General features: G+C 44.4%; 1 protein-coding gene across 1 annotated transcript in view; it reads left to right on the forward strand.

Moving 5' to 3' along the window:
* Positions 1-17,087, forward strand: part of dysf (dysferlin, limb girdle muscular dystrophy 2B (autosomal recessive)) — a 241,551-nt gene that overhangs the window by 34,965 nt on the left and 189,499 nt on the right. Inside the window, exons 2-4 of the mRNA XM_046320433.1 lie at positions 4,569-4,624; positions 4,792-4,883; positions 12,701-12,806. Coding sequence (XP_046176389.1) covers positions 4,569-4,624; positions 4,792-4,883; positions 12,701-12,806 — 254 coding nt within the window. The remainder of the gene's footprint in view (positions 1-4,568; positions 4,625-4,791; positions 4,884-12,700; positions 12,807-17,087) is intronic.

The following is a 17,087-nucleotide window of genomic DNA, read 5'->3' on the forward strand; positions in this document are numbered from 1 at the left end:
ATATACAGGGGGTACCGGTACAGAGTCAATGTGGAGGCTATATACAGGGGGTACCGGTACATAGTCAATGTGGAGGGTATATACGGAGTATTACGGTCAGAGTCAATGTGGAGGCTATATACAGGGTGTTACGGTACAGAGTCAATGTGGAGTCTATATACAGGGTGTTACGGTACAGAGTCAATGTGGAGGCTATATACAGGGTATTACGGTACAGAGTCAATGTGGAGGCTATATACAGGGGGTACTGGTACAGAGTCAATGTGGAGGCTATATACAGGGGGGTACCGGTACAGAGTCAATGTGGAGGCTATATACAGGGGGTACTGGTACAGAGTCAATGTGGAGGCTATATTTATTTATTTATTTTACCTTTTTTTAAACCAGGCAAGTCAGTTAAGAACACATTCTTATTTTCAATGACGGCCTGGGAACAGTGGGTTAACTGCCTGTTCAGGGGCAGAACGACAGATTTGTACCTTTTGTACCAGCTCGAGGGTTTGAACTCGCAACCTTCCGGTTACTAGTCCAACGCTCTAACCACTAGGCTACGCTAACCACTAGGCTACGCTGCCGCTAAACTAGCTAGCTATTTGAGCAGGGAGTTTGAGTAGGCTAAACTAGCTAGCTATTTGAGCAGGGAGTTTGAGTAGGCTAAACTAGCTAGCTATTTGAGCAGGGTGTTTGAGTAGGCTAAACTAGCTAGCTATTTGAGCAGGGTGTTTGAGTAGGCTAAACTAGCTAGCTATTTGAGCAGGGTGTTTGAGTAGGCTAAACTAGCTAGCTATTTGAGCAGGGTGTTTGAGTAGGCTAAACTAGCTAGCTATTTGAGCAGGGTGTTTGAGTAGGCTAAACTAGCTAGCTATTTGAGCAGGGTGTTTGAGTAGGCTAAACTAGCTAGCTATTTGAGCAGGGTGTTTGAGTAGGCTAAACTAGCTAGCTATTTGAGCAGGGAGTTTGAGTAGGCTAAACTAGCTAGCTATTTGAGCAGGGTGTTTGAGTAGGCTAAACTAGCTAGCTATTTGAGCAGGGTGTTTGAGTAGGCTAAACTAGCTAGCTATTTGAGCAGGGTGTTTGAGTAGGCTAAACTAGCTAGCTATTTGAGCAGGGTGTTTGAGTAGGCTAAACTAGCTAGCTATTTGAGCAGGGTGTTTGAGTAGGCTAAACTAGCTAGCTATTTGAGCAGGGTGTTTGAGTAGGCTAAACTAGCTAGCTATTTGAGCAGGGTGTTTGAGTAGGCTAAACTAGCTAGCTATTTGAGCAGGGTGTTTGAGTAGGCTAAACTAGCTAGCTATTTGAGCAGGGTGTTTGAGTAGGCTAAACTAGCTAGCTATTTGAGCAGGGTGTTTGAGTAGGCTAAACTAGCTAGCTATTTGAGCAGGGTGTTTGAGTAGGCTAAACTAGCTAGCTATTTGAGCAGGGTGTTTGAGTAGGCTAAACTAGCTAGCTATTTGAGCAGGGTGTTTGAGTAGGCTAAACTAGCTAGCTATTTGAGCAGGGTGTTTGAGTAGGCTAAACTAGCTAGCTATTTGAGCAGGGTGTTTGAGTAGGCTAAACTAGCTAGCTATTTGAGCAGGGTGTTTGAGTAGGCTAAACTAGCTAGCTATTTGAGCAGGGTGTTTGAGTAGGCTAAACTAGCTAGCTATTTGAGCAGGGTGTTTGAGTAGGCTAAACTAGCTAGCTATTTGAGCAGGGTGTTTGAGTAGGCTAAACTAGCTAGCTATTTGAGCAGGGTGTTTGAGCAGGGTGTTTGAGGCTAAACTAGCTAGCTATTTGAGCAGGGTGTTTGAGTAGGCTAAACTAGCTAGCTATTTGAGCAGGGTGTTTGAGTAGGCTAAACTAGCTAGCTATTTGAGCAGGGTGTTTGAGTAGGCTAAACTAGCTAGCTAGCTATTTGAGCAGGGTGTTTGAGTAGGCTAAACTAGCTAGCTATTTGAGCAGGGTGTTTGAGTAGGCTAAACTAGCTAGCTATTTGAGCAGGGTGTTTGAGTAGGCTAAACTAGCTAGCTATTTGAGCAGGGTGTTTGAGTAGGCTAAACTAGCTAGCTATTTGAGCAGGGTGTTTGAGTAGGCTAAACTAGCTAGCTATTTGAGCAGGGTGTTTGAGTAGGCTAAACTAGCTAGCTATTTGAGCAGGGTGTTTGAGTAGGCTAAACTAGCTAGCTATTTGAGCAGGGTGTTTGAGTAGGCTAAACTAGCTAGCTATTTGAGCAGGGTGTTTGAGTAGGCTAAACTAGCTAGCTATTTGAGCAGGGTGTTTGAGTAGGCTAAACTAGCTAGCTATTTGAGCAGGGTGTTTGAGTAGGCTAAACTAGCTAGCTATTTGAGCAGGGTTTTGAGTAGGCTAAACTAGCTAGCTATTTGAGCAGGGTGTTTGAGTAGGCTAAACTAGCTAGCTATTTGAGCAGGGTGTTTGAGTAGGCTAAACTAGCTAGCTATTTGAGCAGGGTGTTTGAGTAGGCTAAACTAGCTAGCTATTTGAGCAGGGTGTTTGAGTAGGCTAAACTAGCTAGCTATTTGAGCAGGGTGTTTGAGTAGGCTAAACTAGCTAGCTATTTGAGCAGGGTGTTTGAGTAGGCTAAACTAGCTAGCTATTTGAGCAGGGTGTTTGAGTAGGCTAAACTAGCTAGCTATTTGAGCAGGGTGTTTGAGTAGGCTAAACTAGCTAGCTATTTGAGCAGGGTGTTTGAGTAGGCTAAACTAGCTAGCTATTTGAGCAGGGTGTTTGAGTAGGCTAAACTAGCTAGCTATTTGAGCAGGGTGTTTGAGTAGGCTAAACTAGCTAGCTATTTGAGCAGGGTGTTTGAGTAGGCTAAACTAGCTAGCTATTTGAGCAGGGTGTTTGAGTAGGCTAAACTAGCTAGCTATTTGAGCAGGGTGTTTGAGCTATTTGTAGGCTAGCTAAACTAGCTAGCTATTTGACTAGCTAGCTATTTGAGCAGGGTGTTTGAGTAGGCTAAACTAGCTAGCTATTTGAGCAGGGTGTTTGAGTAGGCTAAATTTGAGCAGGGTGTTTGAGCTAAACTAGCTATTTGAGCAGGGTGTTTGAGTAGGCTAAACTAGCTAGCTATTTGAGCAGGGTGTTTGAGTAGGCTAAACTAGCTAGCTATTTGAGCAGGGTGTTTGAGTAGGCTAAACTAGCTAGCTATTTGAGCAGGGTGTTTGAGTAGGCTAAACTAGCTAGCTATTTGAGCAGGGTGTTTGAGTAGGCTAAACTAGCTAGCTATTTGAGCAGGGTGTTTGAGTAGGCTAAACTAGCTAGCTATTTGAGCAGGGTGTTTGAGTAGGCTAAACTAGCTAGCTATTTGAGCAGGGTGTTTGAGTAGGCTAAACTAGCTAGCTATTTGAGCAGGGAGTTTGAGTAGGCTAAACTAGCTAGCTATTTGAGCAGGGTGTTTGAGTAGGCTAAACTAGCTAGCTATTTGAGCAGGGTGTTTGAGTAGGCTAAACTAGCTAGCTATTTGAGCAGGGAGTTTGAGTAGGCTAAACTAGCTAGCTATTTGAGCAGGGTGTTTGAGTAGGCTAAACTAGCTAGCTATTTGAGCAGGGTGTTTGAGTAGGCTAAACTAGCTAGCTATTTGAGCAGGGTGTTTGAGTAGGCTAAACTAGCTAGCTATTTGAGCAGGGTGTTTGAGTAGGCTAAACTAGCTAGCTATTTGAGCAGGGTGTTTGAGTAGCTAGCTACATTTTCTAGCAAAATAAGTGAAACTGAACGTTAAAAAAATGACAATCTGGTCTTGCTTCTTCATTATGTAAAGAAATTAATCTGTTTAAAACTGTTCAACTATTTTCTTTCTCTCTCTTTGAGTCAATTACTCAGCACATTTTATGCACTGCGGCGCTAGCTAGCTGTAGCTTATGCTTTCAGTACTAGATTCATTCTCTGATCCTTTGACTGGATGGACAACATGTCAGTTCACGCTGCAATTATTTGGTCAAATGTGATTCAAATGTGTTTTTATCTAAAATGATAACTTTTTTAATGTTTCACAATTTGTATTTTTATGAAATTCACTGAAGAGGATGCTCCTTCTCTTCCTCATCTGAGGAGCCTCCATGTGTGTGTGTACAGTACCAGTCAAAGTATATTTTGATTTGGTTACTGCATGATTCCATATGTGTTATTTCATAGTTTTGATGTCTTCACTATTATTCTACAGTGTAGAACATAGTAAAAAGAAAAACCCTAGAATGAGTAGGTGTTATAGAACTTTCGACTGGCACTGAATCTCTGCGTGTTCTCTCTGTACCAAAGTTGAGATAGTGTTCTGTGATAAGATAACCTCCATCCATCTCCCTGTTGGCATTTCTTTGGTCTGTCACTCTGACCTCTTCCTGTTTCTACTTCCTGCTTCCTGTTTGAATGTTGATTGACAGGAAGTCACCGCTCAGAACCTCTGTGTTACAGGAAGTACTGCTTTGTCCAACACGATTACTACCGAGCCAAGTCTCTGCAAGGACCACTCACTGATAACGCTGGCAGCAGATACACTTTGTGATGTTTTGCGTTTCTGTTTAAAAAATAATTATAGATTTTCTAATTCTTCTTCTCTCCTCTTGTTTTCCAGGATCAAAAAAGAAGACAAAAGTCATCAAGAATAACATAAACCCTGTCTGGAATGAGGTGTGTATTTAAGAAATAAGGCCCGAGGAGGTGTGGTATATGGCCTGATAATGACGGCTTTCAGCCAATTAGCATTTCAGGACTCGAACCACCTGGGTTTATAATATACAGCAGTGAGAATGCTCTAATATACTGTAGTCAGTAATAATGAATTTGTCTGTCGTCAGGGTTTTGAGTGGGACCTGAAGGGAATACCTCTGGATTCAGGAGCTGAGCTTCATTTGGTGGTCAAGGATCACGAGAAGATGGGGAGGAACAGGTACATTTAGGGTTTCAGTGTGTGTTTGAGCTTCATTTGGTGGTCAAGGACCACGAGAAGATGGGGAGGAACAGGTACATTTAGGGTTTCAGTGTGTGTTTGAGCTTCATTTGGTGGTCAAGGATCACGAGAAGATGGGGAGGAACAGGTACATTTAGGGTTTCAGTGTGTGTTTGTTTCAGTGTGTGTTTGTTTCAGTGTGTGTTTGTTTCAGTGTGTGTTTGTTTCAGTGTGTGTTTGTTTCAGTGTGTGTTTGAGCTTCATGTTTTGAAGATGGGAAGGAATAGTACAGTGGGAATGATTTCTAGGTACAGTAAGTTCAGGAAATTACCTGGGGAAGCTTCTAACCTTTTTAATGAGGTAATTGGTAGTCCGGGGTGTCAGTCTGTTTCGGATCTCTTGCCAGCTCTTTACCAAAAACATGTTTAGCTTGACAATGACAGCACGTTGGAGAGAGTCCACGCAGATCTGGGACCAAGCTAGGTCATAGTGTTTTCTAGATAAATACAGTGTATTCCGGAAATTATTCAGAACCCTTGACATTTTACACATTTTGTTTTACGTTACAGCCTTATTCTAAAATGGATTCAATATTTTTGTCCCCTCATCAATCTACACACAATTACCCCATAATGACATCACAATACCCCATAATGACATCACAATACCCCATAATGATGAAGCAAAAAACATGTTTTTAGAAATGTTTACAAATTTCTTAAAAATAAAAAATAAAAAACCTTATTTACATAAGTATTCTGACCCTTTGCTATGAGACTCGAAATTGAGCTCAGATGCATCCTGTTTCCATTGATCATCCTTGAGATAATAATAATAATATATGCCATTTAGCAGACGCTTTTATCCAAAGCGACTTACAGTCATGTGTGCATACATTCTACGTATGGGTGGTCCCGGGGATCGAACCCACTACCCTGGCGTTCTACAACTTGATTGGAGTCCACCTGTGGTAAATTCAATTGATTAGACATGATTTGGAAAGGTACACACCTGTCTATATAAGGTCCCACAGTTGACAGTTCATGTCAGAGCAAAAACCAAGCCATGAGGTTGAAGGAATTGTCCGCAGAGCTCCGAGAGAGGATTGTGTCGAGGCACAGATCTGGGGAAGGGTACTAAAAATTACATGCAGCATTGAAGGTCCCCAAGAACACAGTGGCCTCCATCATTCTTAAATGGAAGAAGTTTGGAACCACCAAGACTCTTCCTTGAGCTGGCCGCCCAGCCAAACTGAGCAATCGGGAGGTGACCAAGAATCTGATGGTCACTCTGACAGAGCTCCAGAGTTCCTCTGTGGAGATGGGAGAACCTTCCAGAAGGACAACCATCTCTGCAGCGCTCCACCAATCAGGTCTTTATGGTAGAGTGGCCAGACGGAAGCCACTCCTCAGTAAAAGGCACATGACAGCCCGCTTGGAGTGATTGCCGAGAAACAAGATTCTCTGGTCTGATGAAACCAAGATTGAACTCTTTGGCCTGAATGCCAAGTATCACGTCTGGAGGAAACCTGGCACCATCCCTACGGTGAAGCATGGTGGTGGCAGCGTCATGCTGTGGGGATGTTGTTCAGCGGCAGAGACTGGGAGACTAGTGAAGCATGGTGGCGGCAACGTCATGCTGTGGGGATGTTGTTCAGGGACTGGGAGACTAGTGAAGCATGGTGGCGGCAACGTCATGCTGTTGGGATGTTGTTCAGCGGTAGGAACTGGGAGACTAGTCAGGATCAGACTGGGGTGAAGGTTCACCTTCCAACAGGACAAAGGCCCTAAGCACACAGCCAAGGCAATGCCGGAGGGGCTTCGGGACAAGTCCTTCAATGACCCAGCCAGAGCCCAGACTTGAACCCGATTGAACATCTCTGGAGAGACCTGAAAATAGTGGCGCAGCGACGCTCTCCATCCAACCTGACAGAGGTGTAAAGGATTTGCCTGTGAAGAATGGGAGAAACTCCCCAAATACAGGTGTGACAAGCTTGTAGCGTGATACCAAAGAAGACTTAAAAAAACACATTTTAGAATAAGGCTGTAATGTAACAATGTGGAAAATGTCAAGGGGTCTGAATACTTTCCGAATGCCCTGTATATCACCACTTCACATAATACAAATCCGTCCTCAGTTCCCAGAAAGGACAGCATCGGGAAAGTGTCCTCAGTTCCCAGAATAGACAGCATCAGGAAAGTGTCCTCAGGTCCCAGAAAGGACAGCATCAGGAAAGTGTCCTCAGTTCCCAGAAAGGACAGCATCAGGACAGTGTCCTCAAGTCCCAGAAAGGACAGCATCAGGAAAGTGTCCTCAGTTCCCAGAATAGACAGCATCAGGAAAGTGTCCTCAGTTCCCAGAAAGGACAGCATCAGGACAGTGTCCTCAGGTCCCAGAAAGGACAGCATCAGGAAAGTGTCCTCAGTTCCCAGAATAGACAGCATCAGGAAAGTGTCCTCAGTTCCCAGAATAGACAGCATCAGGAAAGTGTCCTCAGTTCCCAGAATAGACAGTGTTGGGAAAGTGTCCTCAGTTCCCAGAATAGACAGCGTTGGGAAAGTGTCCTCAGTTCCCAGAATAGACAGCATCGGGAAAGTGTCCTCAGTTCCCAGAATAGACAGCATCAGGAAAGTGTCCTCAGTTCCCAGAATAGACAGCATCAGGAAAGTGTCCTCAGTTCCCAGAAAGTACAGCATCAGGAAAGTGTCCTCAGTTGCCAGAATAGACAGCATCAGGAAAGTGTCCTCAGTTCCCAGAATAGACAGCATCAGGAAAGTGTCCTCAGTTCCCAAAATAGACAGCATCAGGAAAGTGTCCTCAGGTCCCAGAAAGGATAGAATCAGGAAAGTGTCCTCAGTTCCCAGAAAGGACAGCATCAGGAAAGTGTCCTCAGTTCCCAGAATAGACAGCATCAGGAAAGTGTCCTCAGGTCCCAGAAAGGACAGCATCAGGAAAGTGTCCTCAGGTCCCAGAAAGGACAGCATCAGGAAAGTGTCCTCAGTTACCAGAATAGACAGCATCAGGAAAGTGTCCTCTGGTCCCAAAAAGGACAGCATCATGAAAGTGTCCTCAGTTCCCAGAATAGACAGCGTCGGGAAAGTGTCCTCAGTTCCCAGAATAGACAGCATCAGGAAAGTGTCCTCAGTTCCCAGAATAGACAGTGTTGGGAAAGTGTCCTCAGTTCCCAGAATAGACAGCATCAGGAAAGTGTCCTCAGTTCCCAGAATAGACAGCGTTGGGAAAGTGTCCTGTTCCCAGAATAGACAGCATCAGGAAAGTGTCCTCAGTTCCCAGAATAGACAGCATCAGGAAAGTGTCCTCAGTTCCCAGAATAGACAGCGTTGGGAAAGTGTCCTCAGTTCCCAGAATAGACAGCATCAGGAAAGTGTCCTCAGTTCCCAGAATAGACAGCGTCGGGAAAGTGTCCTCAGTTCCCAGAATAGACAGCATCAGGAAAGTGTCCTCAGTTCCCAGAATAGACAGCATTGGGAAAGTGTCCTCAGTTCCCAGAATAGACAGCGTTGGGAAAGTGTCCTCAGTTCCCAGAATAGACAGCGTTGGGAAAGTGTGTGTGAGTTGGGAAGTTATCGTTAGCTTTCATAGTTGTTTGATCAAATCCTCCTGATAACAGCAGGAAAACACAGAAGGAAGGCTCTATTGTGATATTGGACAGAAGGGAGGATTGACCGGTCTATTCTACTCAAAGACAGGGTTTGGGGGGGGGGGTTAGTCTCTCTGAGGAACTTCCCTTCGGACGTTTTTTGTTTGACGGACAAGCTGAGAGAATTCCAAAGAGGGACTGATCTGTTTGGTGTGACAGATGACCATAGGAGTGTTCAATACATTATGAGCAGATTTGAGACCATGCTAGTGACCACGATACAATGTACGACTAAGCTACATGTAATTGTCACTGACCAGGTTCGAATCCAGGATCTCCTGCTGCAAGGCTGTGTTAGCCCGCTGAGCTAAAGCTTTATGCTTAGGCCCAGGATGGTAAAAACGATTAGTTTGTAGATCAGAATGAAGTTTGGGCTGCGGAATCTACGGAATGTGGCCTTGTTATCAGGGGGCGATGCAGCCAGAGAGAGGGAGGAGTCACGTAAACATGGGACTTCCTGTTTACTCGCCATGGTAACACTTCCTGGTCTGTATGGTGGCTCTGCCAATAGCAGTTAAGATGCCTTCGTGGGTAACGTTGTGCTTGATTCCTTCACAGATGTGACAGTGCTGGATAGGGGTCCGTAATGTAGTATTGTTGTCCTTATTGCTGACGTTTATCCAGTCCTCTTCATCTCTAAACACTTGGAGGGTTTTGGTTGAAGTAGGTAACAGAGCCATGATATCAACTTCTCTATGCCCCATATTGTTGATGTTGTTGTTGGGTGATTGAACAACCTGTAACCTGTTTACTGCTCATTATTAATGAACATGTTCTCGAAAGGAAATTGCCAACGATGGAACACTCCCAGAATGCATTGTTTTTGTTCGAATCCCCAGGTGTACCGTTAGAATGTTGATCGGTGTTCCAATCACTCGTCAGGTTTCCATTGTCTCCCCTGGAACATTCTGGCAGTGTTAGTATCGTCTCCATATAACAAGACAATGCTTGTTAATAGCTACTGAATAGCTGATTAGCTTCCCTGCTGCCTTAAGGTTTTCAACAATAGGGCACAAGTCAACATAGGTCTTAAGGAGTCTAAACAATAGCGCCCAGCTCTGTTCAAGGACAGGTTGGAATTACACCAGGCATGAGAGAATGTCTGGAGCATTCTAGCATTTTCACATTCTAGCATTTTCAGATTCTAGCATTCTCAAATTCTAGCATTCTAGCATTCTCACATTCTAACATTCTAGAATTCTAACATTCTAGCATTCCAACATTCTAACATTCTAGCATTCTAGCACCTCAGCATTCTAGCGTTCTCACGCTCTAGCATTCTAGCATTATCACATTATATTATTCTAACATTCTAGGATTCTCACATTCTATTATTCTCACATTCTAACATGCCAGCATTCTAACATTCTAGCATTCTCGCATACTAGCATTCTCACATTCTAGCATTCTCACATTCTAGCATTCTCACATTCTAGAATTCTAGCATTCTAACATTCTAACATTATAGCCTTCTAAAATTCTAACAATATAGCATTCTAGCATTCTCACATTCCAGCATTCTAGCATTCTCACAATCTAGCATTCTCACAATCTAGCATTCTAGCATTCTCACATTCTATTATTCTATTATTCTAGTATTCTAGGATTCTCACATTCTAGAATTCTAGCATTCTAACATTCTAACATTATAGCCTTCTAAAATTCGAACAATATAGCATTCTCACATTCTAGCATTCTAACATTCTAGAATTCTCACATTCTAGCATTCTCACATTCTAGCATTCTAACCTTCTAGAATTATCACATTCTAGCATTCTCACATTCCAGCCTTCTCACATTCTAGCATTCTAGTATTCTCACATTCTAACATTATGCATTCTAACATTCTAACAATATAGCATACTAGCATTCTAGCATTCTCACATTCTAGCATTCAGCATTCTCACATTCTAGCATTCTCAAATTGGACCATTCTCGCATTCTAGTATCCCAGCATTCTAACACTCTAGCATTCTAACATTCTAGCATGTTAACATTCTAGCATGTTAACATTCTAGCATGTTAACATTCTAGCATTCTCACATCCTAGCATGCTGACATTCTAGCATGCTGACATTCTAGCATACTAGCATTCTAACATTATAGCATGCTAACATTTTAGCATTCTTACATTCTAACATTCTCACATTCTAGCATGCTAACATTCTAACATTTACATTACATTTAAGTCATTTAGCAGACGCTCTTATCCAGAGCGACTTACACATATTAGCATTCTAACGTTCTAACAATCTAGCATTCTCACATTCTAGCAATGTAGCATTATCACATTCTAGCACTCTAGTATTCACACATTGTAGCATCCTAGCATTCTAGCATCCTCACATTCTAGCGTTCTCACATTCTAGCGTTCTCACATTCTAGCGTTCTAACATTCTAGCATTCTCACATTCTAGCACTCTAGCATTCACACACTGTAGCATCCTAGCATTCTAGCATTCTCACATTCTAGCATTCTTACATTTTAGCATTCTAACAGTTTAGCATTCTAGCATTCTAACATTCTAGCATTCTAACATTCTAGCATTCTAACATTCTAGCATTCTAACATTCTAACTTTCTAGCATGCTAACATTCTAGCATTCCAGCATGCTAACATTCGAGCATTCTAGTATTCTAACATTCTAGTATTCCAACATTCTAACATTCTAGCATTCTAACATTCACACATTCTAGCATAATCACATTTTAGCATTAGAACATTTTAACATTATAGAGTTCTTGCATTCTCACATTATAGCATCCTAGCATGCTAACATTCTAACATTGCTAAAATTCTGGCAATCCAGCATTCTAGCATTCCAACATTCTAGCATTCTCACATTCTAGCATTCTAGAATTCTCACATTCTTGCATTCTCACATTCGAGTATTCAAATATTCTAGCATTCTAACAATCTGGCATTCTAACATTCTAGCATTCTAACATTCTAGCAATCCAACATTCTAACTTTCTAGCATTCTAACAGTCTTAGTGCATTAGCATGGCTATTTAATAACTGAGTAGCTGAATAGACAGCTGCCCTCTGGGATTTCCAGCGAGCCTCTCTATGGTTCTATATTCTCAGAGTAGCTGGTGACTGTGGTTACAGATGAGAGAGTCGAGACGGATGGCTGACGTAATGTTTCCCATACTGTCCTCAGCTGTGTCTGTGTGACTACAGGTGAGACAGGGAGATGTCTGTATGGGAGACATTACGTCAGCCACGTGAGAATGTGAGAATGTTCGGATGTGAGAATGCTAGAATGCTAGAATGTTCAGATGTGAGAATACTAGAATGTGAGGATGCTAGACTACAGGTGAGACAGGGAGATGTCTGTATGGGAAACATTACGTCAGCCATGTGAGAATGTGAGAATGTTCGGATGCTAGAATGCTAGAATGCCAGAATGTTCGGATGTGAGAATGTGAGAATGCTAGAATGTTAGAATGCTAGAATGCTAGAATGTGAGGATGCTAGAATGCTAGAATGTTCGGATGTGAGAATGTTAGAATGCTAGAATGTTAGAATGCTAGAATGTTAGAATGCTAGAATGTGAGGATGCTAGACTACAGGTGAGACAGGGAGATGTCTGTATGGGAAACATTACGTCAGCCATGTGAGAATGATAGAATGCTAGAATGTGAGAATGATAGAATGTTAGAATGCTAGAATGATAGAATGTGAGAATGCTAGAATGCTAGAATGTTAGAATGCTAGAATGTTAGAATGCTAGAATGTGAGGATGCTAGACTACAGGTGAGACAGGGAGATGTCTGTATGGGAAACATTACGTCAGCCATGTGAGAATGCTAGAATGTTAGAATGTTAGAATGCTAGAATGTGAGGATGCTAGACTACAGGTGAGACAGGGAGATGTCTGTATGGGAAACATTACGTCAGCCATGTGAGAATGATAGAATGATAGAATGCTAGAATGCTAGAATGTGAGAATGATAGAATGTTAGAATGTTAGAATGATAGAATTTTTCGGATGTGAGAATGTTAGAATGCTAGAATGTGAGAATGCTAGATTGTTAGAACGTCAGAATGCTATAATGTCAGACTGTCTGACTCATATCCTGTATTCTACTGCTCTGCCTTCCCTCTGTTCCACTCCTCCTGTCTGTCTGTGTTTCTTCTCTCTGTTTCTAGGTTCCTGGGGGAGAGTCGAGTGGCTCTCAGGGACATCCTCAACTCCTCTAACCTGGCTGCTAGCTTCACTGTGTCCCTACTGGATACCAAGAGGAACAATACTGGGGTGAGACACACACACACACTGTTGCACGCACGCAGTCACACACACACACTGTTGCACGCACGCAGTCACACACACACACACGCAGTCTCACACACACATGCAGTCTCATACACACATGCAGTCTCACACACGCACACACAATCTCACACGCACACGCAGTCTCACACACACACACACAGTCACACACACACACAGTCACACACACACACATGCACACGCAGTCTCACACGCACACGCAGTCTCACGCACACACAGTCTCACGCACACACAGTCTCACGCACGCAGTCACACACATGCAGTCACACACACACACGCAGTCACACACACACACGCAGTCACACACACACACACACACAGTCACACACACACACGCAGTCACACACACACACACACACACACACACACACACACACACACACACACACACACACACACACACACACACACACACACACACACACACACACACACACACAGTCACACACACACACGCAGTCACACACACACACACACACACACACACACACACACACACACACACACACACACACACACACACACACACACACACACACACACACACACACACACACACACACACACACACACACACACACACACACACACAGACTCACAAACACACACAGTCTCACACACACACACAGTCACACACACACACACACACACACACACACACACACACACACACACACACACACACACACACACACACACACACACACACACACACACACACACACACACACACACACACACACACACACACACACACACACACACACACACACACACACACACACACACACACACACACACACACACACACACACACACACACACACACACACACACACACACACACACACACACACACACACACACACACACACACACACACACACACACACACACGTTTCTACCTCCTTTTCATTTCATTAACACGAAACAGCCATTTCCTGTACGTTTCATCGTATGAACACACACCTCTCTGATTCAGAGGGGTTGGGTTAAATGATTCGGGGGTTGGTTTAATGATTCAGAGGGGTTGGGGTTAAACGATTTAGAGGGGTTGGGTTAAATGATTCGGGGGTTGGTTTAATGATTCAGAGGGGTTGGGGGTTAAACGATTTAGAGGGGTTGGGTTAAACGATTCGGGGGTTGGTTTAATGATTCAGAGGGGTTGGGGGTTAAACGATTTAGAGGGGTTGGGTTAAACGATTTAGAGGGGTTGGGTTAAACGATTCGGGGGGGTTGGTTTAATGATTCAGAGGGGTTGGGGGTTAAACGATTTAGAGGGGTTGGGGGTTAAATGCGGAAGACACATTTCAGTCAAATGCATTTGGTTGTACAACTGACCCAGCAGTAATTGCAATGCCATTGGGGGTACGCCAAATAGATGTAGATAAGATAGATAGATATAGATAATATATATAATAATAGATTCTCATGAAAAAATATATAAAAAAATTGGGAAAAGTATTGACACGTTTAAAAGTCGAGCTTAAAGTTTTCTTTACTGACCATAACTAACACTTGTCTGAGCGCTTGAATGAGGACCAGTTTCTCACACGACTGGCCTGTCTGGGTGATGTTTTCCCCTTGTCTGACCACTTGAATGAGGACCAGTTTCTCACACGACTGGCCTGTCTGGGTGATGTTTTCCCCTTGTCTGACCGCTTGAATGAGGACCAGTTTCTCCCCTTGTCTGACGCTTGAATGAGGACCAGTTTCTCACACGACTGGCCGATCTGGGTGATGTTTTCCCCTTGTCTGACCGCTTGAATGAGGACCAGTTTCTCCCCTTGTCTGACCGACTGGCCTGTCTGGGTGATGTTTTCCCCTTGTCTGACCACTTGAATGAGGACCAGTTTCTCACACGACTGGCCGGTCTGGGTGATGTTTTCCCCTTGTCTGACCGCTTGAATGAGGACCAGTTTCTCACACGACTGGCCTGTCTGGGTGATGTTTTCCCCTTGTCTGACCACTTGAATGAGGACCAGTTTCTCACACGACTGGCCTGTCTGGGTGATGTTTTCCCCTTGTCTGACCGCTTGAATGAGGACCAGTTTCTCACACGACTGGCCGATCTGGGTGATGTTTTCCCCTTGTCTGACCGCTTGAATGAGGACCAGTTTCTCACACGACTGGCCTGTCTGGGTGATGTTTTCCCCTTGTCTGACCACTTGAATGAGGACCAGTTTCTCACACGACTGGCCGAACTGGGTGATGTTTTCCCCTTGTCTGACCGCTTGAATGAGGACCAGTTTCTCACACGACTGGCCGATCTGGGTGATGTTTTCCCCTTGTCTGACCGCTTGAATGAGGACCAGTTTCTCACACGACTGGCCGAACTGGGTGATGTTTTCCCCTTGTCTGACCGCTTGAATGAGGACCAGTTTCTCACACGACTGTCCGATCTGGGTGATGTTTTCCCCTTGTCTGACCGCTTGAATGAGGACCAGTTTCTCACACGACTGGCCGATCTGGGTGATGTTTTCCCCTTGTCTGACCGCTTGAATGAGGACCAGTTTCTCACACGACTGGCCTGTCTGGGTGATGTTTTCCCCTTGTCTGACCGCTTGAATGAGGACCAGTTTCTCACACGACTGGCCTGTCTGGGTGATGTTTTCCCCTTGTCTGACCGCTTGAATGAGGACCAGTTTCTCACACGACTGGCCGATCTGGGTGATGTTTTCCCCTTGTCTGACCGCTTGAATGAGGACCAGTTTCTCACACGACTGGCCGAACTGGGTGATGTTTTCCCCTTGTCTGACCGCTCCAGTTTCTCACACGGTCCGATCTGGGTGATGTTTTCCCCTTGTCTGACCGCTTGAATGAGGACCAGTTTCTCACACGACTGGCCGAACTGGGTGATGTTTTCCCCTTGTCTGACCGCTGAATGAGGACCAGTTTCTCACACGACTGTCCGATCTGGGTGATGTTTTCCCCTTGTCTGACCGCTTGAATGAGGACCAGTTTCTCACACGACTGGCCGATCTGGGTGATGTTTTCCCCTTGTCTGACCGCTTGAATGAGGACCAGTTTCTCACACGACTGGCCTGTCTGGGTGATGTTTTCCCCTTGTCTGACCGCTTGAATGAGGACCAGTTTCTCACACGACTGGCCTGTCTGGGTGATGTTTTCCCCTTGTCTGACCGCTTGAATGAGGACCAGTTTCTCACACGACTGGCCGATCTGGGTGATGTTTTCCCCTTGTCTGACCGCTTGAATGAGGACCAGTTTCTCACACGACTGGCCGATCTGGGTGATGTTTTCCCCTGTCTGACCGCTAATGAGGACAAGTTTCTCACACGACTGGCCTGTCTTGATGTTTTCCCCTCTGATTGAGGACCAGTTTCTCATTTCTGGGTGATGTTTTCCCCTTGTCTGAAATGAACCAGTTTCTCAGACTGGCCTGTCTGGGTGATGTTTTCCCCTTGACAATGTTAACTGTGATCTGGGTGATGTTTTCCCCTTGTCTGACCGTGAATGAGGACCAGTTTCTCACACGACTGGCCGATCTGGGTGATGTTTTCCCCTTGTCTGACCGCTTGAATGAGGACCAGTTTCTCACAACTGGCCTGTCTGGGTGATGTTTTCCCCTTGTCTGACCGCTTGAATGAGGACCAGTTTCTCACACGACTGGCCTGTCTGGGTGATGTTTTCCCCTTTCTGAACAATGAGGACCAGTTTCTCACGAAACAAGCCGATCTGGTTGATGTTTTCCCCTTGTCTGACCGCTTGAATGAGGACCATAATAAGGCCTGTCTGGGTGATGTTTTCCCCTTGTCTGACCGCTTGAATGAGGATTCAGTTTCTCACACGACTGGCCTGTCTGGGTGATGTTTTCCCCTTGTCTGACCGCTTGAATGAGGACCAGTTTCTCATGGCCGGTCTGGGTTTAGTGAGGACCAGACATATTCTTAAGTATACAGGGATTCTCCGCAACTATATTCAATGTGCGGGACAAAATTCAGGCTGTGATTAAGAAGTTGGAGCTCTTCTCTGTCTGCATTAACAAGGACAAACACACAGGTCTTTCCATCATTGTATGATTTGTTGTGTGCAAATGAACTCCAGCTTACGGACAATGTTAATTGTGATACAGGGAAGCACCTGAGTGAATTGGGTGAGCAATTACGCAGGTACTTTACCGAAAACGGACGACACAAACAACTGGATTCGTTATCCCTCTCATGCCCTGCTTCCAGTCCACTTACCGATATCTGAACAAGAGAGACTCATGGAAACAAGCAGGAG

Source organism: Oncorhynchus gorbuscha, linkage group LG21 (genome assembly GCF_021184085.1).
Source record: "Oncorhynchus gorbuscha isolate QuinsamMale2020 ecotype Even-year linkage group LG21, OgorEven_v1.0, whole genome shotgun sequence".
Taxonomy (NCBI): domain Eukaryota; kingdom Metazoa; phylum Chordata; class Actinopteri; order Salmoniformes; family Salmonidae; genus Oncorhynchus; species Oncorhynchus gorbuscha.